Raw genomic sequence first — 26,249 nt, 5'->3', positions numbered from 1 at the left:
TGCATTTAACACTACCTGAAGGGAGGTTGTAGCCAGGTGGGGGTTGGTCTCTTCTCTCAGGCAACCAGCACCAGAACAAGAGGACGCAGTCTCAAGCTGTGCCAGGGGAAGCTTAGGCTGGAGGTGAGGAGAAATTTCTGCACAGAAAGAGTAATTGGCCATTGGAATGTGCTGCCCAGGGAGGTGGTGGAGTCACTGTCCCTGGAGGCGTTCAAGAGGGGATTGGACGTGGCACTTGGTGCCATGGTTTAGTTAGTCATGAGGTGTTGGGTGACAGGTTGGACTTGGTGATCTCTGAGGCCTTTTCCAACCTTATTGATTCTGTGATTCTGCATAAATGCCAATTGTACATGGTTCAAATGATGAACTTGAGGACTTTGAGGGGCAGAGATCTCCTTCATATATAACCTTCCTGAAATTTCGCTTCTGGAGATTGGATCTCCTTAAGAGCCACAAAAAAGGTATGAATTTCCAATGGTTCCCAGAATGCTGCAGCTGGGAGGAAAGCAAACCAAATAAATCCTCTGAAAGCTCTCTGATCTCCCTCCTCCACTTTTCTTTTTAATGATTAGCTTTGAGAATCTGATTCTGTAAGAACACTTCTCTACCCTGCCTCTTTTCCTTGTACAAAGATTTTGTGGCTGCTGATCCTTTGTGGACTAAGAACTCGTGCCCTAAGATTCTCTTTGAGCATCACTGAACTGCAAAGAGTCCAAACAGGACAGAATTAGGGAATGAAAAGCATCTTGATTTTGAATTTTAATTAACATGTGAAGGATTTGCAAGATGCAAAAGACTTTGGGGCTCATTTTCTGTAGCATCACAGATTAATAACTCTGAACTCTCTTCTATTTTGTCATTCTTCTTTTGCCATCCATGATACAAGGAATGGGTGAAATGCAGCTGATGAGTGTTGTATACAGGTTGGGTTGCAGGTGATAGAAATGCATTATCAGTAGCTGTGCTGATGAAGTATCAGATCAGCTCTGTGGCCTGTCTGTTCAGATCTTGTTCATGCTCTCATCCACTTTTCACTGACAGATCCAGCCTAAAGGCCAAAACCATGCATGAGGCTGGACTCTTAATTATTCTTCTCACTTACTTGTATGTGAAAACCCACTGACCTGTAGAGGTGAAGAAACTGCCAGCTGGCACTTTGCATCAGCACGAAATGTAGTTTTAAAATAACAGTTTAATTTGCTTTTGTGTAAAATCACATTTGCAGTCTAATTAAACTCTAGAGAAGTGTCCAGGTTGCCCAGAAAAATTGCTATATGAGTGCAGAAAGAAGAATATTATGTCCATTTTTTGAGCTGTTATGGTGATTTCTGTCAGGCTCAGTTTTGACAAGTCTATTTTTAATCCTGCAGCCCTTAACGAGCCTGTATCCTTTGCATGCTAAATCCTCTGTTATGTCCACTTTGAGAACTGAATTTTAATGCCCATCTTTGGAACAAGGGATTTATTCTTGTGCAGACAGATCTTTGTCAGTGTGTGCAAATGAAGAAGATAAGACTTTTGAAGTTGGGGGTTTTTATGCTTAGCTTGTGATTGCAGCTGAAGTGAGGGATATCTGTGGCCCCTGACAGCTTCATCAGCTAGCTTTAAATGAAAGTTCTCAATATGCTAACGAAGAAACAGAAGTATAAGCTTGTCAAGAGAGGTATGGGATGTTCACCCAACAGAACTGCATACCCCTGAAGTTGTTCTCTGCAGGAATTAGTTTGTGGAAAGGGAATCTTGATGTTGCATGGTTTTTGGACTCACTGATGTTGTTCTCTTTGGTTATATGGAGACAGTTTCATGCAGTATACTTGAATTGTCTCAGACTGAAAGACCCAGCCCTGCAGTGTCCAGAGTCAGGTAATAGAGCTGAGATGCTTAAAACACTGTGTGCAGCCCACAGAGCACCCTGCTGGTCTGTGTATGTGACAGGCCAGGGTAATTTTTGAACGGTGAAACTTCTCCCATACCTGCTTGAAGATTCACCTTCACAAGACCCAGCTGTTTAAGCTAGTTGCCTGTAGCCATGCTGAAAATGGGAGAAACCATTTGCATCTGTCCTTATGATTACAGAAAGAGTCTAGAGATGTACTTGAAGCTGTGGTACCTCGCACTATTAGACATCTTAAGGTGAGTCTTGCTGTTGAAGTCCTGTTAGGATGGGCACTGTGGTTGACTGGCTGTGTTGACTGGAGCGACCCCCTCAGCTGCAGTCTCTCACCTCGGCCCATCTGCAATTCACAGCCAAGCATCCCTGCACTCTGTCCCAGAAATCTGCCATCAGTGAGGACAGCCAATGCTGCAGCCTTCTGTCCAGAGGAGGTATTATTGACAAGTTGATTCAGAGCTGCAGCCGGACTCAGCAATGGCGCTGTGTCCTCACCCCTATGGTATAGAGGCTTTTGCTTAGAGAGGACTTGCCCTAAGGTGTCTCTACTTGCTTAAGCATTTTGTGACAAATACAGCAGAGCAGCTATGATGGGAGCAGAGGCTGTGGCTTTCCCAGGGCAGTTCCTGTGCCAGAGCATGGTGTGATCCCTCCCCAGCACCATGGTTCTCAACCCTTCTGAGCAGGCTGGCACAGCTCCAGTGGGTCCTGCTATCTGCTCCGAGGCTTGGCACCCCCTGGGGAAACAGCAGTGCCCTGCCAGGTCATGGGGAATATAAATCTAGCTGAAAAATTACAAATATACCTAATAGATTATTTAGAAAACACTATAACATTAATTTGGCAAGTTGCATGAAGTCAGTCCTTTCTTCTTTTTTCCTCATATCAATATTCATCTTCCCTCCTACCACCTTCTGGCTGCAGCTCTATGGTGAGATATGTATTCACCTCCTCTGTGAACAGCTTCCCTACCCCCACCCCCCTTCCCCCTTGCTGTTTTCCTAAAGAGCAGGGAGACGTTTTACTGTCCTCCTCTTCAGTCCTGACTGCTACCCACAGCTTCTGAGGAGCAGGAGAGAACAGCGATAAAACTGGTTATTTTCACTCTTCTTTTTCCTGCAGCACGGAGCGTGGCAGTGCTGCAGAGGCGGTGGGCTGGGGCTGGCCCCAATGCAGCACGTGTACCAATCGTATCCCTGAGTGAACTTTTAATCTGGCTGATACTGATAACGAAGCACCAGCTTGGCTCTGCAAAATGTGGGCGGTTTTGGGGGGGTGTAACTGATACTGAAGAGAGTGGCATCGTGTTTTTACTGCTGCCGTTCCCCGTTGTATCTAGACTAAAGCACAGAGTGGCATGTCCAACTGCACTGCAATTACAGCTTCAGTTTCTGTGCAGATAGAAGAATGCAACTGCTCAGCATTTTATGCTTGGCTTGAGTCTGCAGGGTAATTTTCTTCTCCCCTTTTCAAACATTCCTTCTCCCCCTGTATTTTACAATATTACTGCATTTGTCAAGGAAGAATTTCTCCTGAAGTGTAATTTAAGTTTTATCTTAAGGGCAGCATTTACGTGCAGCAGCACGCCTTGGCTTTGTAACTTTTCGGTGAGACTTGGGTTAGTGATTCCTTGTCCCAGGGGAAATGTAAAGCAAATTCTGTAGTTCTAGTAATACAAAACTGGGGGGGGGGAAACACATATATAAAAAAAACCTCTGTGTGTGTATATATATATATATATATATATATATACACATATGTATGTATTAAAAGAGTATATGTATATATATAAACAGTATATGTATGTGTATATATATAAAAACAGTGTCAATACATTGTTAAGTTAAACACCATAAACATTTAGATCTAGTAAATTAAAATCAGCAATAAGATTTTGAAAGGTTTAAATAGAATAGATATTTAAAGTTGGCCTTACTGATTTTAGCACAATAAATTACTAACAAACCAAGAAGAAGGAGGGTTGAACCTTTGAATGTTAAAGATATTGTACTGTGGCAGAACTTGTCAGTAACTGATGCAGTTTGACAGAAGCAAGTGGTTAATTGGCTGGCAGCCATTCTGACTCAGTTGCTCCTTATCCCAGTCAACATCTCAAATACATTAAATAATATGTGGGAGCACAAAGATAGCCAAACAGCTTGCATATGGGGACTGCTGCTGTCTGAATTGCTGTGCCACGTGCGTGGTGGTGTGAGAAGAGTAACCTCTTTGGCCACCCATCCAAGTCATTATAAAATCCCATTTGCCATCATTTATACTGCTTCAGTGACACATGGATATGTCTCTGGCATCTGACCAACCGATTTTCTATTCCAGACTCAGTAAGCAAAAGTCATTCTGTATTAGTCTCTGCTGCTTAGCATCCATCAATAGTCTAACCTTGCAGATGTAAGAGTAAACCCCACAAATCTCAAGCCACAGACCACTAAAAGTTTTCTTAATGAGGAATTTAATGAATCTTGTGTTGTTTGAACATTTATTTCTTGAAATGATTTCTGCCAATCTTTAAAGCATAGTGACAGCAATGTGTTCCATAACAAAGCTGCACCAGGGGAAGTTTAGGCTCAAGGTGAGGAGAAAGTTCTTCCCAGAAAGAGTAATTGGCCATTGGAATGTGCTGCCCAGGGAGGTGGTGGAGTCCCCATCCCTGGAGGTGTTGAAGAGGGGATTGGATGTGGCACTTGGTGCCATGGTCTAGTAGTCATGAGGTGTAGGTTGACAGGTTGGACTTGGTGATCTTTGAGGTCTTTTCCAACCTTCCTGATTCTATGATTCTATGAAAGAATAGATATGCTTTTAGATGGGATGAGATAGTCTGCTTCAAAAAAAAAGCAAGTAATACTTAAAGGCAAAAATAATATTGCTCAGGCATCTGAAAGAAAATGAATGTGGGGTTGGTAAGGAGCAATAATAAAATCATACTGAACTGAGAACAGTATGTAATATACTGCTTGAGAATACAGCCTCTTCAGAATGAAAGAGTTTTATCTCATCCTGAATGCATCTTCCTCTTCTCAGTTTCTTTTTCTTTATTGGCTGAATTAGAGCTGAAGCCTGTGAAGGAGTTTCAACACAAAGTAGCCCTAAGGAATCTTACACATCATTAATGAAAACCCTCTCAAACAAGATGTTCCTAAAGCACTTAGGATTTAATCAGCAAAGTTTATCTAGTGTTCTGCTCTTTTGAAAAGCACTAAGGATAAGAACAATTGGACTGAAGGACGTATGTCAGTGCCTGACCTTTACTACATACACAGTGCCCTAACCCGAATGTGAAAATGCCAGCGCCATACAGATCGTGAATAGGAGCTGTAATGATTTCTCATGCTTCAGTACAAATGAAAATGAGGCTTGGATCATAAAAGATTATGGTTAATTTGTCACATAGTAAAAATATCTGTAAGATTTTTTAGTGTTCAGTTATCTGTCCTCATCTTTAATGTGGAACTCCCATAGATCTCTTTTGCACTCTTACTGCTACAGGCATCAGTCCTCTGCAGTTTCTGACATTCTTCAACTGTCTTTTACTTAGCTTCCTTATTTCTAATTTGAAATGTGATTTTCCCTTCATTTCCCATCCCTTCCCTTCATTTCCCATCCCTTCCCTTCATTTCCCATCATTTCCCTTTTTTTTTCCCCTCAGCAAGGGATGAGAAGTTAGTACCAGTGTTTATTTTAATTCCTTGCAGTAATGATTTCTTCAGATAAATAATTTGGCCTTAGAGAATGCAGGGTTTTGAAGTAGTCTTTTTGTTGCTTTCTTAACTGCCGTGCTACCTAGAGTCATCAAGCTTCAGCATGCAATGTGCTGCACTGGTATATACAGCAAGTCTGTGCTCTGTATGTCTACCTATGACAAAAATCAGAGTAGAGGGAAACTGCTGGGAGAATGGAAGCACTAATGAAACAATATTTGCATCATATTAATAACTTTATATAAGCTTCCTAACGTTTGGCCAGACTCAGTGGGCAAAGAGCTCTGCTAGAAGAAGGTTTGTTTGGGTTGGGTTTTTTTTTGTGGAAGGCAGCAGCATCATCTCTTTACTTGCTGCCAGAACATTCTGTGACCATCACAGCAAGCACACTTCCCTTCACATCCTTTCATGTCACTGTGGCCGTACACAGTCACTTGTCAGGCCGGCTTTGGTTTAATGGTTTGTGGTAGCAGCGCTGCACCTTGCTTGTTCAATCCCCAGTGCAGTGTTAACCTAAGCGTGGAGTTCTGTTTCTGTGAAATTAGCCATAAGATATACCATGATTTTTATTGACTTCTGTGCTAGCTTTGTGGCCTTTGCTGCTGCAATGACAATACCTACTCCTGTACAAAATCAATTTTATCGAAGTTTCTCAGCGTGTTGGTACTGAACAGAGACTTTTCACAAACTGTGCCAGGGCTGTGCAGCATGCAGACACCCGTTTTCAATCTGGTACTGGAAGCCTGGTCAAACCATCACCATAGCTGTTGGTCTTTTGTTGCTGATCTTTTCCCTGATACTGTGAGACTATTCAAAGAGTTATTATTGCTCTCTTCTTTTTGCCTTTTGCTTTTTCTTTTTTTTCCCCATGGTCAAGATGTCCTTACCTAAAGCATGCTGCTCTGACACATAGCACAAAGGAGCCCAGTATGGATGAAAGCAAGACTTTGACTTCCCATGGGGCATGGAAGTCTGATGCAGGCAGACTTGAGAGAAGAATTAAGTAAAGGAGTGATTGTTAATTCCTAAGATAAAGTCATCAAAACCAGGCATTAAAAATAAACCACTAGAGCAGGGTCTCTCTTGCCTAAGTGAAAAGTCATCCTGTGTTTTTTTGAAAGAAAAAGAGAAGAAACCAGCAAGGTTTCATTATGTGAATATCAGCATTGCATTTGTGCTCTGAAACATCCTTTTCAATTGACGGATCTTCTTAATCTGTCTTTTGCACTTAGACAAGTGAATGGAATAACACCAAGTTTTAGACCTCATCATTGCCTTCAGTCCTTTAAGCTTCATTATTTTGTCTATTTCCACTGTGGAGGTAGCTATGGGACTACATGAGGAGGTTTTAAGCAATTGCTGGGATTTCAGTAGAGCACAAAAAGCCTCTCTTAATCTAATTCAGATAATGTAGAGGAACATGTGGGACCTGTACAGAAAAGCGCTCAAGGTATTGTCTTTTTCTTTCCTTTTCCCAGGTAAATGAACCCTGAATCTAGTTTGAACATCCAGATGTATTAACAAAAAATGTCTAGAATTAGACAGATGTTACAGTGTTAAAATGTTATCATTTTCAATATAGTTTTCAAGTTAGGTTTTGCTGTGACTATGTATGCAACTGGAACAAAGTCATGAAGGTCTTTAACCTGGTCAACCTGGTCTATTCTATTCTATTCTGTTCTGCTCTGCTCTGCTCTGCTCTGCTCTGCTCTGCTCTGCCCTGCCCTGCCCTGCCCTGCCCTGCCCTGCCCTGCCCTGCCCTATCTTACTGTATCCTATCCTATCCTATCCTATCTTATCCTATCCTATCCTATCCTATCCTATCCTATCCTATCCTATCCTATCCTATCCTATCCTATCCTATCCTATCCTATCCTATCCTATCCTATCCTACCCTATCTGGTTGAATTTAAGAAATCACAATGTAACCAGGTAAGATTTCACAATCATTGCTAGGTCTCTGGTGGCCACAGTTTCCCAGTATCATCTTTCACGTCACCATTGGCTTGGATGTTATGGAAGGAATAACATTTACATTGTTGTGCATTTTGTTCTACAGCCTTGGCATTTCAGTCTAGGCCAGATTCCTAGAAGTCCTCCTTAAGTGTGTTAGTGCAAAAGATTAGTGCTCCCACGCTGATTGCATGGGTTTAGCATACCTGAGTGGTGTGTGTGGTGGGCAGCTGTTGCATGCCTGCCACCTTCTGCACATGGACAGCTGCAGAACAGGAAAGTGGGATTGTACTTACTTAGAGCTGCAGCTCCCTTAGAAACCCTTTCTAAAAGGGCTCACTCAAAATGCCCACAGAAGTGCCATTTCAAAGTCATTGCAGTCTGATTTAAGCAAAGATAGCCTGAAAAATAAAGATGAGAAGTTTTCAGGAGAGCAGAACTGCCCTTTCCTTGGCCAGGCCACCCTGTTCTGTAAATACTTCGCTCTGATAGTGTTGTATAGTATCTCTATGGCACCATTCCTCAAGCTGTCTAATCATTAAGCATCTTGGGGCTGGCCTCTATTGCACTTTGTTGCACTTTGGAAATTAACATTTTTCTCAGAGCTTCTGAGGCTTTGGCAGTTAATGATGGGAAAAGTAGCACTGAAACACCGCCTGGATGAGTGACCTGAGAGACCAATACCATCCTGATTTATCTGTCTTTGATCCTTTAAAATTGATGTGCAGAAAGTCCAATTAGAAGCGGACAGCTGAACAATTAATTAATAGGGGAACAAGCACTACATTTTTTGGCTTGGCAGTATGGCAACTTCATGCAGCGTGAACTAATTTATGCTGTGATCATGTGGCAGTAGCATCCTAACAGTCTGACTTGGTGAAAGTCTCAGTGCATGTGTGCCCATCTGGCTCTCAGTTTTTACATGGGCCAAAAGAAAATACTGATCCTGTTAGAGTAGGCAGCTCCAGTGCTAGTAACCCCTATAGAAGCTTGACTCCTTCTTGAGGTTTAAAGCAATGTTCTCTCAGGGGCTGAGGGAGACTACCATGGATCTGTGTAAGTAGGAAAACGATTGCCTGAGGAAGGCAGCCCAGTCAGTGTAGTGCTTTCTGCATATTGCTGATACTGAGTTGCATTCCAGAATAAATTGAATGCTGATGTAGTAAGAAGGAGCTACTAAGTCACTGTCTTGTAAAGGACTGCAGGTAATATTGCTCAGCAGCTAGCAGCATAACTGAGTGCCCCACCAAGGCACTCTTGTACAGCACACACAGGTACTTACTGTTTGACTAACATTTTGGTAACTCAGTTACAAAGATCATAGCCTTAAAGTTGAAAATATAAGCAACTGGACAATTCTGGGTGTTTATGGACAGTAGGATTTTTTTAGCTAGGGGTAAACACAGGTCTTCATAAAGCAGTGAAATTCAAGAGCAGCCTCTTTACAGGGCTCACCTGGCCCCAGAGCTAATAAAGGAGGAAATGGAGTGAATTTGTCAAATGTGAAAGCTTAACAGATAGCCTTAGAGAATGGGAGAACTTTTTATTCTCAAAGCCTTTGCTGCAGAGGCATCTCAAATGGCTTCTCCTGTATGAAAGCCCACCAGCATGCCACAGCCCTGCATCTAAAGGGACCGCTTCTGTTGGAGGAAGCGAGTGTAATTCAGCCTGCAGATACACTTGCTTCTTGGCCCTATGGAGACTGCCAACGAGGGTTCCAATTAGTGCCAACTGCAGACCATGACAGTTTTACAGATTGACTTTCACACCATGCCAGACCTTTAAAAGAAAGACATTTATATAAAACACAGTTTGCTGTGACAGTAATTTTCTGTATGCTATTATTGAAGTTATTTATGTTTGAATCAGAGTATCTTTTCTCTCTGCTGTGTTTCTGCTGCTGTTTGATCCTGTGGTGGAGAAATAATCCTGTCCTTATATTTTTTATACTTTAAGTGGCAGTGGCCATTTCAGGCACCTGTTACTGGCACCATTTTTAGACCTCAGACATTTGAACAGGATTCCTGTAAAATTCCCAGATTCCTCAGCAGTTTGCCTCTGCTGCTGCAAGTCCTCACGTATTTGATGGCAGACTTCAATGTTAAGGACATTATAAAGCAGCAGGGCTATTCAAATTAACCTATAGGATTCTAGGAGTTCACAATTTGAAGCTGCTTGGATGTCAATAGTATTTTACATCACTGACAGTGAGGATGAGGGTAGGTAATACCATTAACAGCAGTGGAAGAAGCAGCCACCCTCTTTCCACATGTGAGCGTGGTTGCTTTGACTTCTGAAATCAGAGATTCCAACACTCCCTCCCTGTCTCCAAAATGAAAACCTGAACACTGTGGTGGTCTTTGTGTTCTGTGCTCTATTGTCCCTGATAAAAACCACATCTAACCTGATGCTCCCATATATCTGAAGTTGCTCCTTGTCTATCATCCTGCCAAAGCAGGACCTTGGCCTTACATCCCATCTTCTATATCTATGTACTATATAATTTTATCACTCCTCTCCAAACTGGGACCCCATACCTCATCTTTGTGCTGGTATACCTCATTTCATGAGCCTCTTGCTCCATTTCTTGCCTGCTGCATTCCTGCAGCTTTCTTCCTAGCTGGAGTTGGGGCTGTAATGCCACGCATGGCGTAATCTGCCTTGTTTACGTAACGTGATGACAGGAATGTTTATCTCTGGCTGCGTGCAGGGTCCTCAGGGAGACTTGCCAGAGGTCAGTGCAGCCAGCTGTACAGGCAGAGACTGAAATCCCTGCCATCCTTCAAACAGTTCTTGTGCCATGTGTTGCACATCCCTTGAGAAAGTATAATCTTCTGTGTTTCTCTAAAAGCTGTCTGGAAAACATCCTCCTTCTATGCTCGGAGAGGTCAGATTCTGCACCTGTCGCTGAAACAGCCTTCATCTATGGGTAGATGTAAACAAGGGGCTGGAAGCAATCTGCCCACAGTATCATAGCTTCCAGCCTGGTTTGATCTATTGCACGTCCCAGTTAGAAGCGACCGACTCCTGGGAATGTTGTCTGTCGTTTGTGATGCAGTGTTGCCTTTAGAAATGGAGCTCCACACACCAAGGCTTTTATTGGAGGAGTTCTCTGATGCAGAGGAGTTGGACTGTGTGGGCTTTTAGCTTGTGCACTCATGTTTGCATAGCACTGCTTCTGGGACAAAAATAGCCTTGGGGAAATGCATAATCTTCTTAAAGTCTCCTTCCCTCTGTCCCTCTGCATTATTTTTGGGGTGTCAATAAATCCTGAGCTTGTCCCCTAGCTCATCACCTAGTCTATTCTGGCAGGCTGACATCATTAGAGGACCTGGAGAGGCACCCTGTGGAGGAGGGCTGTGTGATAATAGCAGAGGAGAAGGCAGGGCTGGGTAAAGACGGGTCTGCTCTGTCTCACCAAGATTCCTCTGGAAGATGCCTCTGACTCTGGAAATAAATCTAGGCATGTCTCTGGGGCAGGCTGTTCTTTTCCACAGCAACTGTCGCTCATAACAAAAGTCTGGAGAAGTGAAATTTGGACCTTCCCGAGGTGAAGACAACTGCTGTGGAGCAGGTTTTATGTAAAAATGTGTATACAGCTCCAATCAAAAGCATCCTTTCAAAATGTACCACAACAGAGTGACTTTGCAAACTCTTTGCTCATGATTATTGCCTCAATCTTCATAATAATGAAAGACATTCAATTGCTGAATGAATTTTCTCTAGCCTAGATGCTAGAATTTGAAGATGAGTTCCACTTTCCTTAGCTCCCCATAGGGCATCTGAGGTAACCTCTTACATTCTGTAGTTTGTTTTTGACCCACTAATTTGCATTTCCTTACTTCTAAAATACAGTGTGAAGTATACTGCAAATCATGACATCACACTCCATAATTGCGAGATCCAGACTTCTCTCATCAATAGTGAGACACCAAGTGAAGCAAAGGATCCTGAAATAGCAGAGAACAAAGTATTTCCAAATGAGAGTCTCAGAGTTGGGTGTTCATTGTGAGTGAAACAGAAATAAGGCTGTGGTTAAGAGAAAAATTCCTCTTAATTACATTCCCAGTAAAAGATATTATTTATTACCTGTCAGTTCCTAATTCGTTCATCTTCACTGAGAGAGAAACCTTGTGCTCTTCTAGTATGTAACATTGCTCAAAGCATTCAAATAATCAGCAGTTTCCTATTCTCAGATGTTAAGAGTGAGTACAGGCAATATATATAGCCTCTCTTTATTCATATTTGCTATAGGACATGAGCAAAGAACAGAGCAGCTTATTCCATGTAGCTCAGGCTCTGGGAGGCCCCCCCATCTCCCTCATCTACCCCTCACATCCCTTCCTCTCTTCCCCATAGAAGGAAGCAGAAGAAAGACTGTGATTTCCTGCCCCACGTTCACAGATAAAGCCAGTGGCTGGCATTGTAGCTGAATGTTAATGCCTCCTGTGGCCCAGGATGTGTGATACTTAGTAATACAACTCTAACCTTTATAATGTGCCGCAATTTGATTCCCCAATCATTTGTATTCTCCCCTTGTTACAGCCTGAGTAGCTGTAAGGGGGAGGGAGAATGGACAAATATAATCAGCACGCAGGGCACAGGAAAGGACAGAGAGATGAATCACTGATATCCACATCAATTTTTAGCCTTGTTCTCAACATTTGATTCTAATGTCAGGAAATGAAAGAAACATGATGATATTTTATTGTGGTGTTGGTGTTAGCTTTTCAGATGGCAGGGCACCCAAAAAGTCTGGAGCTGTTATTGAAGCTTAGAGTTGCAGATGTTGGTGAATAGAATAGAATAAAATAGAGTAGAATAGAGTAGAATAGAATAGAATAGAATAGAATAGAATAGAATAGAATAGAATAGAATAGAATAGAATAGAATAGAATTAACCAGATTGGAAGAGACCTTTGAGACCATAGAGTCCAAGCCATCATCCAACACTATGTAACCATGGCACCGAGCACCCCATCCAGTCTCTTCCTAAACACTTCCAGTGATGGTGACTCCACCACCTCCCTGGGCAGCAGTGGTGGTATTCATCAAATGCTAACCTTCTTCCAGGCACTTATTAAAAGAGGTGAGCTAGAGAAGGAATAGGTCAGAAATTTTGCCTTGATTTTTTGTTTTTGGAAACACTACTGTCCTCAGATAAATCTGGCATTAAGTGTACAGGAGCTGGTTGGTATAAAAGGTGACTTGCACCTGGAAAGTAGGTGAAAGAAATTCCTAGTCTGTAGATGCTGAACTGATAGGATTAATGAAATGTTACTCCATTTTTGCTGGATACAGCCATTATTGCAGCAGGCAAGTCTCTCTGTTGCTGCAAATATTTCATAGTATAAACTGTAAAGTTAAGTCAGTTCAGTGTGTTAAGTTGGGGGGAAAAAAACCTTACTTTTTATTATCCATTGTTATTTTGGCATATTATTCATCTCTGTAATTCTCTGCTGTGTCATTGTAATAAGCATTTTGTCATGTTATTCAAGAACTCTCCATGAAAATGAACAGCTGGTTATCTGTAGTGAATAAAAATATGAATCTTGACTTAATTTTACCTTTTTACTCTTTCTACAGAAGCTGCAAAGAATCAATCCTCCTTACTGTTGTTCAACCTTACCCTGTAAGTATTGTCAGCTTTTTTCTGAATTAGTTTCCTAGCAACATAGCAGCTTCCCCCCACACACACTTATATTCTGTTTCTCTACCTTATCTTTGCAATACAAAGAAATAAGTGAGATAAGGGCTGTGTCTCTTAAAGGTGATGTCTAAGACAGCATTACTGTGTCCTGCACTGGAAGATTGCATTAGCAAGTTAAGTAATAATAGCATCTTTAAACTCATAGGTGGAGCAGGACACTGAGTTCTGCTTCAGTTTCTGATTTGGGGCAGCTCCTGTTTTTTCTCTTGATTCTGCCTCAGTCCCACAGAGCTACACTCCTGTGTCAAACCAACTGTACCTTGCAAAAGGGAGAGCTCTGTCTGCATCTCCAGTGCTGGGTGTGTGGAGCTGAGAGACAGATAGGAGATTGCGTGAGGCTGGCTTGAAGGGACTGGGGTAAACTGCAGCCCACCTTGGAGCTGGCTGATGCAATGTTTATTTTCACCTTGCTCAGTGATTTGTGGGAGTGGGTTCACAGCATGTCAGCTCAAACCCATCTCCCATGATAAAGGAGAGAAGCCAAGCCAGGGGAGGAAGCACATCTCTCCCATTCCATACAGCCATACACAGCCGCGCATTCCTTGCGGGCTGCTGAGAGGCATAAGCCATGCATCGAGGGGTGATACCAGATTCAACAGGTCCATTCAGTTCCCTACTGGCTAGCCTGATGCACAGCACTTTTCATTAATAGGGGCTAGTTGCATGCTTTTCACCCAAGAATGAGAGATGAGATGGATTCAACACCAAAATGTGAAAGCAAGTCTGTCTGATGAAGCTGCCACAATACACATCCTGCAAATGCAAGCTGGGCAGGGCTGTGTGGCTTCATACTACTTACTAGCTTCTGCAGCTAGTTTAGAGGTGGCCACATGGTTGTGCTGACCCAGTAGTACCCTTTATAGAAGTCAGCAACTAAATCATGGGGGGAAAGCATGTATTCCACAGCAGAACCAGGCAGGGGCTGCCACACTGCATTAAGAGCACTGTCAGGAAGATAAGGTGGGATCTGGTTGACATCAGCCACCTTGAATGAAAATACAGATCTGATCTGACTAGAGAAGCCTAACTGCCTTTAAAGCCTGCTGGATTACATCCAGCTGTTTTGATCACATGGAATGTAAATAATACAGGGAAGAAGAAATTTTCACCTGCTTGCCATTTTTGATGCAGGGTGCCTTAATTTCATCTGTTAGTAGACTTTATTCTTCTCTTTAAATGTCAGGTGAAGAAAGGGCATGTGCTTTAGTGCAGGTATGCACAGCCCTTACGAGTGAACAGTGAAGTATTACGTGTCTGGGGGCTGTTGTGGCTTGTTAGCAGTGTGATGCTGGTATGAGAGCAAGCCCCTATGTGCTCTACAAATGAACTATGCACTCTGTGTTCAATGGGAGGCCCTTAAAGCACAAGTATGGCCCTCCTCTAGTCTTTCACCTGGAAAAGAAGGAACATCATAACCTGGTATCTTTGCAGCTCTCGTGCTTCAAGCCGTGCTTGAGGCCTAACAATGCAGAATCGATTCCTATCATTACGTAGCACCCAAAAGCTAATCGGTCATTGAAATACTTCTCGATGTCCCTGAGCTAGGAATGGTGCTGAAACATTTTGCTGTCCTGTCAGCCATTTGGGCTGATGCACCCATCTTACACACATACTTGCACTGCTCTACTCTGGCCTATCTGTCAGAGTCCCCCACGTCTACCTCAGCAGACAAAGCAAATGCTTTAAGGGGTGGTGGACAGTTTGTCTCATATAGGTAAGATTGCCTCCCCAAGAATGTCCACACAGCACTCAGATGATGTAATTGATGTATTCATATCAATTCTGGCTTTAATTGACCTATCTTTATCCCAAAATTGGGATGCTTCAGTGGTATGTGCTTAGTTGGGAGAGCCTCAACTGCAAGACCTTTCACCCTGCAGATCTCCTCTGGTTTGTGCACTCTTACTATACCTCCCTCCCTGTCTAGACCAGGGTCTTGCTGATCATTACATCCTTCCCTAATCACTTTCTAGCCCTAACTTTCAAGTTTTCATGCAGTGTAAATGAAAGTTTGCACAGGGAGAGGGAGCAGTTGGGATGCTGCCAGTATGTGCATTCCATTATGACCACTCAGGCAATGCAGGGTCCCTCAGTTTATGCAAACCCTGGGCTGTGAAGTCTCCTGGGGCCTCCTAAATTGAATTAAACAGATCATCTATGCCCTCATACTGCCACAACATTACTGGTACTGTCAGTGGTGCCTGAGCCTCGTAGGTGACATCACTCTCAGTTCTGCCATTCTGGATGTTGCTGCACTCCAGCTATGTACCTGCTCTGCTCTTCTGGGCAGGGAGTCCTTTGACAAGTATATTTTGCCTTACAGTTTGGAAGCAATACTTACCTCATCAAAAATGATCATGCACATATGTTTTCCTCTTTTCTTTAATTTTGCCTCCTCCATTTTTCCTTTCACTATGTTGCCAATAAAACTGGAAAGATGGAGTAGAAACCAGACAAAGGAAAAGTAAGAGCTTTTACATAAAGATTGATCTTCTTCCCTATTCTTGGCAGAAAAACATCCTTACAAACATTTAATTGATCTCTCTTCTTGATGGTGAATGTTTTTCTTTCTGTCATTGCATGAAAAAGAAAACAATCTGCCAAGATGGATTACAAGAGTGCTGTTTCTTTTTATTTGCACTATTCAGAGTGTGTTTTGGTTTCATGCTTTCAAGTAGCCATCCTTTATGACTGCAGGTCAAAGTAGACGTGACCTAGATTTATTTATAGTCCTCTGTAGTTCACTTAGTCCTTTTTGAAAACTTGTGGATCATTTTTGCTTAACTGCATTCAGTTTTGTTTAATGCTTAAACTCATTAACATTTCATTCTAATTATGACAAACCAGAGCATTAGGCTTTTTCTTTCCATCAATCTATAAATCTCTGCAGGGTTCATATCACCACTGCTGATAAAGAGGTCGCTGAACAGTGAAGCAGTTCAAAGTTTGGATTTATGAAAGAGAGGCATTAGCTTATAATTATGACCACTTTGTTCTGTAAATGGGTTATTACTCTGTTGCTTTATCAAGTTTTAAGCATTACTCAAATCAAATAATTTGCCTGTTTTGGTATCTGCTCAGTTTTTATGTGTAGAGATCATTTGATAGGTTGCTTTTATGATTAATCTCTTAAACTCCTTGGACACAGTCCAAACCCAGCTGAGGTCTTTGGCAGTTTTGTGGTATGTGAGTTCTGCAGCAGGAAAAGGATAAGATCTTTTTCTGCTTTGAAAGAGATGCTTCTTTTTGTGACACAGTTATTTGCCTGAGACACGATGTTAGCAGAGAAGCTACAATAAATTACACTTATTTATGGATCATAATGATTGTGGCAGCAATCCTTTTAGGAGTCTCACAATATTTTTCGTGCTGCTTTGCCCTCTGGAATCATGTAGCAGCAGCAAATACCACAGCTAGACTTGTGGTTGTAAAGAAGGATAGAAAAAGAAACATGTTTGTCACAAATACTTCATAATCTAAAGTGAAAAGGACAACCAAGGTGTAGCTTTAGAAATCATCTGGAAGTCAGAGGTGAGCATCTTGTACAAGATGACTTTTGACTGCTTGAAGCTGTGAAATTTCTGTAGAAATTATGGCTTTTTTAATTTTTATTCTTCACTTGCCCTGAGGAACTTTTCCACTGTGTAACCTCCACATCAGCTTTTTAGTGTGGTCAATTCCGTACATAGATTTAATCCTTCACAGGAGAGAATCATAGCTAGTGTGGTTAATGATAAACTTGCCATCTCTGCATTGCCTCCTGGAGGTGCTGCCTGGTCCACAGCCACTGTCCAATCACTCTTCACTGTTTGAAACAGCCTCATACCAGTACTGCACATCCTTTCTTCTTCCACCTGCACCACTTGTCCTGGCATTTCTTCCTGGAGGCCTCTTCTTAAGCTATATGGATTTTTCTGGAGGGTAGTTGTACAAGGTAAAGAATAGAATAGAATAGAATAGAATAGAATAGAATAGAATAGAATAGAATAGAATAGAATAGAATAGAATAGAATAGACCAGACCAGACCAGACCAGACCAGACTGGAAGAGACCTTCAAGATCATCGTGTCCAACACATCAACCAGTCCAACCCACCTAAACAACTAAACCATGGCACCAAGCACCCCATCAAGTCTCCTCCTGAACACCTCCAGTGATGGTGACTCCCAATCTGTCCAGCAGTGTAGACTGTGAGCAAATTCAATGTGAATTTCCATGTTAAATGTTTCAGCAAAGTGGAAAAGAGCCCCTTCACACTGTCCACCATTTACTCCTTGCAGTTCCTTACCCACTCCTCTCCCAGCTGCCACTAGGTCACCTTTCAGTCTTCATTGGCTGTTCCTGCCATGTCAGGTACATTAGCACTCATATAGTCCTTCAGTTGTTCATTTTAGCCTACATCTATACAAGGCCAAGATTTCTTCCATTCCCAAAGGTCCTCATCCTTGCAGAGTTGTAGGACTGAAAGTAGTCCATCATGACTGACTTTTTTGTACTTTTCTGCTCTTGCTAAGAGCAGTCACCTGTCTGTGATGGGTAATCTATGAATGTAAATGGCTGAACTTTGGAGAGGCAGACTCCTAAAAGACCAGGGGTAGGGATTTTATGAAGGAGCTCCACATATGATAAACGCAGCGGTAGATGGCCCAGGCCCATCTGGACAGGAGGGGAGTTGCAATGTCTGCACGTTCCACCAAGTCTGAAGCTGACCTGTGGTTTGGCTCATGGGTTTTGGGACAGTCGCAGCAAACTAGGCTGTTGCTTGCTTTAGATGAAATGGATTGGATTTTCTCAGTGCCTGTATTAAAGCAGGTTTGGCTCTTCCCCACCATACAGATCCATGTTACACATGTAGAGGATTAATGATCATCCTGTGATTACCACCTACAAATAGTAAAATATAAGTAGTGTGAAGAGTGAAATATAATTGTCTATGACAGATCACCAGTTTTTAGGACATCACCTAAATCTGACCGCAATTTCAACAACTAAATTTGTGCCAAGAGTTCAACACACAAAAAAAATACCCATAGTGATGATCTGTCAGTGCCCTGTGGTTATAACAAATTACTGCATGGTAAAACTTCACAACATTATTGCTTCTGTGTCCCTACCTGCTCATCTACAGCGCTCTTGTGAGCTGATGCCGTTGCCTCAGCCGTGCTCGCAGCTATGAACGGCAGTGTTTAGTTTACCTGTGGGCATTATGTACTGTTCTACTTAATAAATTTAATTCTTCCTTTTATTCCTGTTTTATTTGCTTGCTAAATTTTGTCTCATAAAATTGCCTGTAGGGATGAATGAAAAAGTCAACACGTTTTCGCCGTCATGCAATTCTTCCTCATTTCATGGCAGACACAGTATTTCATGTTAAACTAATGACTAATTTGAAGTAACAAACTTAAAATCCATTGCATCCATACAATTTGTGGCTGTTTAAAACTCTGGTTTCTGTCAGGTTTTTTTGGCCTGCTCTGTCACAGGGTGATTTTTCTTTTCACCTTGTGGGCTGTCGCGTACTTCTGCCTTGTTTTGTTTCTTTATGGTAGCTCAGCACTACACTGTCCTCTTCTAAATGTTAAATCCTCATTTTTCTTGAGCATATGTGAAGGTTTTGTTGTTGCAGCACCTCTACTGGCAAGAGAACTCAGAGGGGCTTTTCACAGTCTCACAGTATCACTAAGGTTGGAAGAGACCTCAAAGATCATCAAGTCCAACCTGTCACCACAGATCTCATGATTAGACCATGGCACCAAGTGCCACATCCAATCCCCTCTTGAACACCTCGAGCACCATTTCACTTGGAGTCTCCCCCAAATTGAAGTTTACCTGCAAAAGCGGCCAGAGTACAGCACAGTCTTTATTTTCATTGAAAAACAATTCCTCTCAAGATGTAGGATGCTGTTTCTGAGATCTATCCAAAAAAAAAATAACCTTCTGTAATTCTGCTGTCAAAAATGGAATCTAATTTTGAAGCATCCAGAAAATGAGGAGACAAAATGCCCCAAACATTTTCCAGAAGGTTTCTTTTGTTATAGCAGACTGTCATGCTTTGACCCTGCTGATGGGATGCCCATTGAATGCAGTCCCTAGTAAGCAGGGTTCAAAGGAGGGTCTCAGTCCTCACTATCATTTCCTCCAAGCAAATCGCTATGTAGTGCTGCTTCTCTCTTGTTAGCAGTTTCTCCAGGTGGTGTTGAAATGACCAGCTGAATTTTTCCTGAATGCCATGTAAGCAGGTAAAAATTATTTCATGTGACCTTTTAACAGGAAGCAGTGCTTTGGTCACACAGTGTGAAGTTTGTGGGGTTTTGAAGCATTTGGACCCCTTGGTAGAACTCGTCCTCTCATTTTGCAAAAGTCACTCTAATGAAGCTGTTTTTATCTGTGACAATGCAAGCACTTTACTTGCAGTGATAAATGTTCTGCCTTAGTGTAAACGCCTCCTGCTTAACGTCATTAACTGAGGATAATGGCTTCCATTTGGCTAAAAGAGTATCAGAAACAAATGAACCTGGCACTCTAAGAATCATTAATTGATAGCATTCTTCGCCTACAAATCTGATGACATTAAAATGGAATGGAGCAGCACATCATCTTGCTGAGAGTTTGTTAGATCAGCAAGTTTCAACAATCAAGCCCAACTGTTTTCCTAGGTATTTGCCACACTCTCTTGAAAGTTTCCTTCTCAGAGAAAATATCCAGTGTGAAGTTGATGCAGGGGTAGAAATAAAGAGAATGTGCTGCTAAATACTAAAGCTGTGCTATTACTCAGCCCTTTAACCAGCAGAGGACATCCCCCCAAAGACCTGACACAGCTGTTGTAGTTTTTCTCACACCCTTGGTTTATAGTTTAAAGCTTTTTAGAAAGCAGTCTCCTTCCAGGCTTACCCAAAGCATTTGGCACGGGGCCAGAATGCTGACCACGTTGCCACAGCAGAAGTGGGAAGGGAAGGAAGCCCTCTGTTTTACGGCAGACCATGGCACGCTCCCCTGGCTGTGCGATGTGTACGTTAAACACCACATCTTGGAGGGGTTCTTGAGAACTCACATGTGTTCAGATCTTTCACTTGTGCTAGACTCCCCTTTCACATTTCAGCAATAATGTTCTTTAAGTGTTTATGCCCACACTGCAAGTGACTTTTGAGGCTGTAGAAAGAAAAAGAGAGAGGTTGTAGAGAACGACAGAGCCGCATAGCGGTTTGCCAGATTTGCTGTATGGGAATAACCTTGCCAGAATCCGGAAGAAAATTTGGCAGCCTGCCTGTGAAGAGAGGCCAGACTAGTGACTCATCTGCAGTAAGAGCAAACAACTGTAAAAAGCCTTTTCCAGCAAGAAGAAAAAAGTGAAAGCCACTCTTTTCCCCTTGCTCTTGCAAGGGAGAGCCAGTAGCCTCCTCCTACAGCGGTGATGCCCAATATCAGTTACAGGTACCTGTCCATTACTTGGGTGTGATATAGATCATAGCCCATTTACACACTGCAGAAAGGGACTCTGTGGATAGGAGAGAAATTAAAAGAGACAGGTGTGGAATTATTACATTAGTCTTAGTATTATTGTGTATTGGTGCTTCCAGGAATTCATCTCTAGAGTACAATGTATAAGCATACATCATCAGCATTTCCAGGTTGTCCCTTCTTACTGCAGATGTGCTTTGAGTCCCCTGCCCTCAGACATTACCTTTTTAATCTATTATTTATCTATTTTTGTCTATATTTATCTATTTTTATCTATCTTTATCTATCTTTATCTATTATGTATCTAGTCTACTTTACTTCTTTTCCACGATCATTTCTCATCTTCCGGGGGATTTTTTCAGCACCGGCTTTGAAAGCTGAGCTTGGTTTGGTCATGGGGTTGAATTTTCTGTCATGTAGTGTTACTGAGTAAAAAGGTATATGGTCATAGCTGCTAGAGAAGAGGTAAGAAAGAATGAACTGTGACAGTGAAGAGGCATTCATTTTTATTTCTTGGTTCTGTTTTGTGCTCCAGGAATTATCGGATGGCTCTGATATTTCCTGGGAGAATATGGCATCTTTCATTCCTTGTTCACTGGTTGATACTGACCCCATGGTAACAGCTTTTTCGATGTGATAATAAATCAGTGGCATACAGAAATGAGACAGAGCCTTCTTCCTGGTAGTTACTAGAAACAAGGCTTCTGCATTAAAAGAAAATAACTTCTTTAGGTAGTTTCAGCAAAGATCAGAGATAACGAGAGTAAGTGGCCTTGGGCTGCTCCATTACATCTGCAGATTGTTAGCTGAGTCACAATGTGAGTGATGGTGACAAAACTTTCCATGTTTGCAAGGACTGCTGTCATGCCACGTCACTAATAGGAGGTGATTCCAGGATCGTCACTACTGGTGCTTGCAATAACTTCTCACAGGCAAACCGACACAAGTTAGGCTTTTCAGTATCCAAAATTGGTAAGCCTGCTTCTCAGGAGTGAGAGTAAGATTCTGAGAACCTCAGTTCACATTTTACTGAAACAAATGGACCAAAACCTGGCCCAAAGGAGCCCAGTGATTGCCAGCCAAAGCCAGAATTTCTTCCATTGCCCATTGCCCTGGTTATGGAGTTAGGCAATGCCAGAAGCACTGTTTGAAAACTGATCTAAAAATAGATCTAACCCAGCTTCTGATGCTGAAAATGGCAGTTCTGTTGACTGTGACTATTTCATTTGTTACTAAATATTAGTTGTTAGTCAAACTCCTCAAATGGACAAATTACTCTTTTTTCTGAGGACTGAACACTTGATCACAAGGGAATCCATTGAAATGGGGCAGGTAAAAGTCAATGAGATCCCAGAAGAAAATGAGGTAGACTTCTAATCCAGGAAGTCTCACAAAGTGCCTGATTTTTGAAGGCAAGCCTTGCACAGTGTATGTGTGTGCAGGGGATACACGTGAGGAAAGCCTGCTGGCCTGCAGGTGCATTTTGGTGGTTCCAAACCTGTGCTTTGAAGTAGACCAATGCAGAGAGATGCCACTGCACTTGGAGAGCTGTCAGATACCTCTTTGGCAGAAGCAGGGTGTATATCTGTGTCTAGTGGATCACAGATTACGCAATGATTTTCCATTCAGAGTTTGAAGGAAGGGTCACTGGCTGGTCACTGGTCAGCGCCTGTTCCTGCAAACAAGTTTAACTGACAGCAGTCGTTGTGGAAGCACTGCAAGGAATTTGTTTGTACACCAAGAGCTCTTCTCATCACTCCAGTATGACAGTGGGATACCCTTGAGTATCTGTAGTATGCACCTCTGATCCTTTATATGTGTGTAGTGTGTAACATCTTAGGAAGCATTATAGTTTGGCTGTATCTCCATTCTTCTGTGAATGGTATGCACAGAGTTGCTGTATACATGGAGGCCCCAGTGTGTGACAAATGGGGCATGCCTGAGAAAGGAAAGACATGTTTTAACTTGAAATTGTGTGTGATATATCTTGTCATCGTTTTTCCTTCCAGTCTCCTAAATCAGCTTTTATTAGTGCTGCAAAAAAGGCAAGATTGAAGTCCAATCCAGTTAAGGTGCGCTTCTCAGAAGAAGTAATTATCAATGGCCAGGTCTCGGTGAGTATTCAACTACTTAACCTCAGGAAGGACTGAGCATTTAATCCAAAGGTACGCCTCGAGGGTGGAAAGTGAGGGATTTACATGGTAGGACCAAGCGTGGTAGGCTTGCAGAGGGAATCATTTTTCTGCTCCTAAAGTTTTCAGAGGATTTGGGTTTCAAGTCAGTTAGGCCTATAACAGCGTGAAATATTTGTCCTTCCTTACAATAAAATTAAAAGGCTAGTGAATGCATTGTGTGGCTGCAGCACATTTATGTCCCTTTTTATACTCTTGATAATGCTTGTTTGGGGTTTTTTTTTCCCCCAGAAAGATTTTGTAGTAGGAAACCCCACCAGCTCCAGAGAAGTAACATGTCAGGAAAGCAGATTAGCGTTACCTTACAGACCTCTTTAAAATTTATCTGCTTGAACTTGTTGTTTCCAGCCCTCAGGCAAAGTCAGCCTCCCTTTGAGAGGCACTGAACTCCTCCTTGAATATGAACTCCAGGCTCATTTTCATAATTTACCAGGACATCATTCTACATTGATGTCTTTATCCAACTCTCTTCCAAACATAAATCGCTCCTGCATTTTGTCACAAGCAATTTCTGTCTTTAAAATAAGCCAACCAGCCAAAGCTTTGTTTCCCTTCCTTTTTCCTGTTTATTTTACTATACTTGTTATGAATTGTCACAACTAAATAGCAATATTGCATGTTGCTCTTCCTAAAGGATGACAGACGTTAGCATTTAATATCCAGCTATAAAGGGAATGTAAAAACATCTTGATTGTAATCCTTACTAATGAATCTGCACTTCCCATCTTGAGGAATGAAGACACTAAATGACTCACTATATTCCGAGACACATCTGTACAGCTGTTCTGCTGAAAATGTTTCAATAGAGGTAGCATTTTCTGTCAGAGAGAAGGTATTTAGGGAAGGAAAATACTCCAACCCAGGCATAAAAAGAAACCCTAGTTCTATTTTTTTCAGGAAAGAGACCTGCAGAGTGCAGTGGTAATGAACATGGCTAGACACTGGCAGGGCATTGCTAGTTCTGCTTTCAGTCTGAGCCAACACACTCCCTTTAACTTGTTGCCTTTCCATCTGAATGATAGCCTTCTTTATAGACTATTCAGATTTCCTTTGTTATATGTTGTAATCTGATTCACTAATTTACTTGGCAGGAAACAGTTAAGGACAACTCGCTTCTTTTCATGCCAAATGTTCTGAAAGTGTATCTTGAAAATGGACAAACCAAATCCTTCCGTTTCGACTGCAGCACATCAATAAAGGTAGGTTAGACACATTTTGATATGCAGTGCCAAGAATGCTAGTTAACTTTTTAAGACCTTCAGTAATTATAATTTGCTCGCTTTAAGATCAAAATTACTGATGTGTTGAGTTTGGGCTGGACTCATACTTCAGAAATAATGAGATTTGGGTCTATTTTCCTCCTGCTAAACATGCATTGTATAGTCAATGAAGAAGAAATGGAAGGGATGTTTTTAACCTGCCTGGAGCACAATTAAAATTGCATGATCTTATCATTTTGATATGCTGCCAAATACTAGCATGATTTGTCAGCAAAAATTGGGAACTAAGAAGATCAAGATGTTGGTTGCTAATTAAATATCATCTAGCTTGTCATCCAGTGAACTTGGGATAGGATATTGTAGGGTTATGCTGGTGATAATTGCTTGTCTCAGTGTAGTGCCCTCTATGCTTTCCATTGCACATTTGACATGAAGAAATAGAGAGATGAAGCCCTGGCACGCAGCTGAGGCTGCTAGGGAATGTCTCTGACAGTGTTCCATGTAGGTTGCTGAACCAGAGGCATTGTCGACATCTGTGAGCGCCTTGGAGTGACGTGGCAGGCAGCACGACTAGCACTGTTCAGCATGCTGCCAGTCTCTCAAGTGTTTTTGTTTGGGGAGGTAGCTTTAATGCAGATTAGTTACCAAATCTACTTCACTGCATGGTAGCAGGCATGCTTGGGACGCCGAGACAAGAGAGGTGCATGGGTGAGAATGATCAGTGAAGGCTGGAGATACAATTTTCAGCTGCACTGCCAGCTTGTTCTGGTTTTCAGGGATTGTAAAGCTATGCCTATTTGAAGAAAGACTGACTTTGTGCTCACTGTGATTCAGCAGTATGCTCAAGCAGAACAGCAAGGAGAGGGATTTGCTATGGGAAATGAGAACGTTTACACCACTTTGAAGGCACAACAGATACTGGTTACACCTGAAAATGAGCTTCATTATCTGTTTGTAGTTCATGTCTATACCTTAGGCTTAAGTTGAATGCAGATAATGGATAGATGCTTCCATCCTACAGGCATGGGATACTGAGTTCTGTCAGTCCATTTTTTGATTGGTGGGCTCAATGACCTAGCTGTAATGATTCATAGATTCATAAAGTACCAGGTTGGAACAGACCTCAAAGATCATCTAATCCAACCTTTTAGGGTAAGAATACAGTTTAAATGAGATGGCTCAGCACCCTGTCAAGCTGGGCCTTGAAACTGTCTAATGTAGGGGAATCCACCACCTCCCCTGGGTGCTTATTCCAATGTCCAATAGTTTGAATGGTGGAAAAAAAAGCTTTCTGGCACCCAGTCTGAATCCCCCCAGCAGCAGCTTGTACCCGTGATGTTGTAAGCCTGCTTTGACCTTACTTGTTATAGGAACAATTTCCTTTCAGTGAATTCACACAATTATGTATTCTGTGTATATGTATAAAAGCCATCACTGTACACAGCCATACATTGCATATTCTTGCATGTATGTGTGCATATTCCTCATTGCAGATGGGTGGGTGTGCATTACTGCTTCTTTTCTTAAGCTGAGGAGGAGCAGACATGCCCCAGTTTACTCAAGGCAAAAGCAGACCTTTTGTGCCCTGAGCTGTCCAGTAACTCCCCAGTCAACAACGAGGGTGCAATCAGTGCCTTACCTGCAGCCCTTGTTTTCATCATTGCTGGGAGGTAGCACCTGAGCTGACTCTTAAGTTGTTGGATGAGAGGATAGCCTAGCAACAACTTTAGTTCAGTAATTCAGTGTCTGTGTGCCTTAGCATCATATTTTAAAAGGTTTGAGAGCGCTAGCAGAAAATAGTGCCATTATTACACCTTCTTAAAAACTACTTTTCACATTGTGTCTCTTCATGTTACTCTTATGCCCCTTGTCCTTGGGTGTACTTCAGGAGTATAAATAAAAGTAGATTCAATCTGTAAGCAATAAATTCCCCATTAGTCAGAAGAGTACATTATTAACTTCCATTATTTGGAGTGGATGCCCGCAATCCATTAATGCTGTCCTATATGCTTTACAATGTATAGAGTTGTCCTCATCCTCCTACATGCATTTTTCATCCTTCCACCAATTTGGTGTTGATTTTCCATAAACATACTGTAATTGATCAAT

The 26,249-nt window shown here is 42.0% G+C and overlaps 1 protein-coding gene across 5 annotated transcripts in view; it reads left to right on the top strand.

The window, feature by feature from the left end:
* Positions 1 to 26,249, top strand: part of FRMPD4 (FERM and PDZ domain containing 4) — a 286,650-nt gene that overhangs the window by 240,363 nt on the left and 20,038 nt on the right. For all 5 annotated transcript variants that reach the window (XM_068163129.1, XM_068163130.1, XM_068163128.1 and 2 more), the window contains exons 5-7: positions 13,147 to 13,192; positions 22,738 to 22,842; positions 24,012 to 24,119. In XM_068163129.1, the coding sequence (XP_068019230.1) occupies positions 13,147 to 13,192; positions 22,738 to 22,842; positions 24,012 to 24,119 (259 nt within the window). The remainder of the gene's footprint in view (positions 1 to 13,146; positions 13,193 to 22,737; positions 22,843 to 24,011; positions 24,120 to 26,249) is intronic.

Source organism: Melanerpes formicivorus, unplaced genomic scaffold (assembly GCF_026170545.1).
Source record: "Melanerpes formicivorus ecotype bairdi unplaced genomic scaffold, bMelFor1.0.p_v2 SCAF_70, whole genome shotgun sequence".
NCBI classification, from domain to species: domain Eukaryota; kingdom Metazoa; phylum Chordata; class Aves; order Piciformes; family Picidae; genus Melanerpes; species Melanerpes formicivorus.
This window is presented reverse-complemented; position numbering and strand designations above follow the sequence as displayed.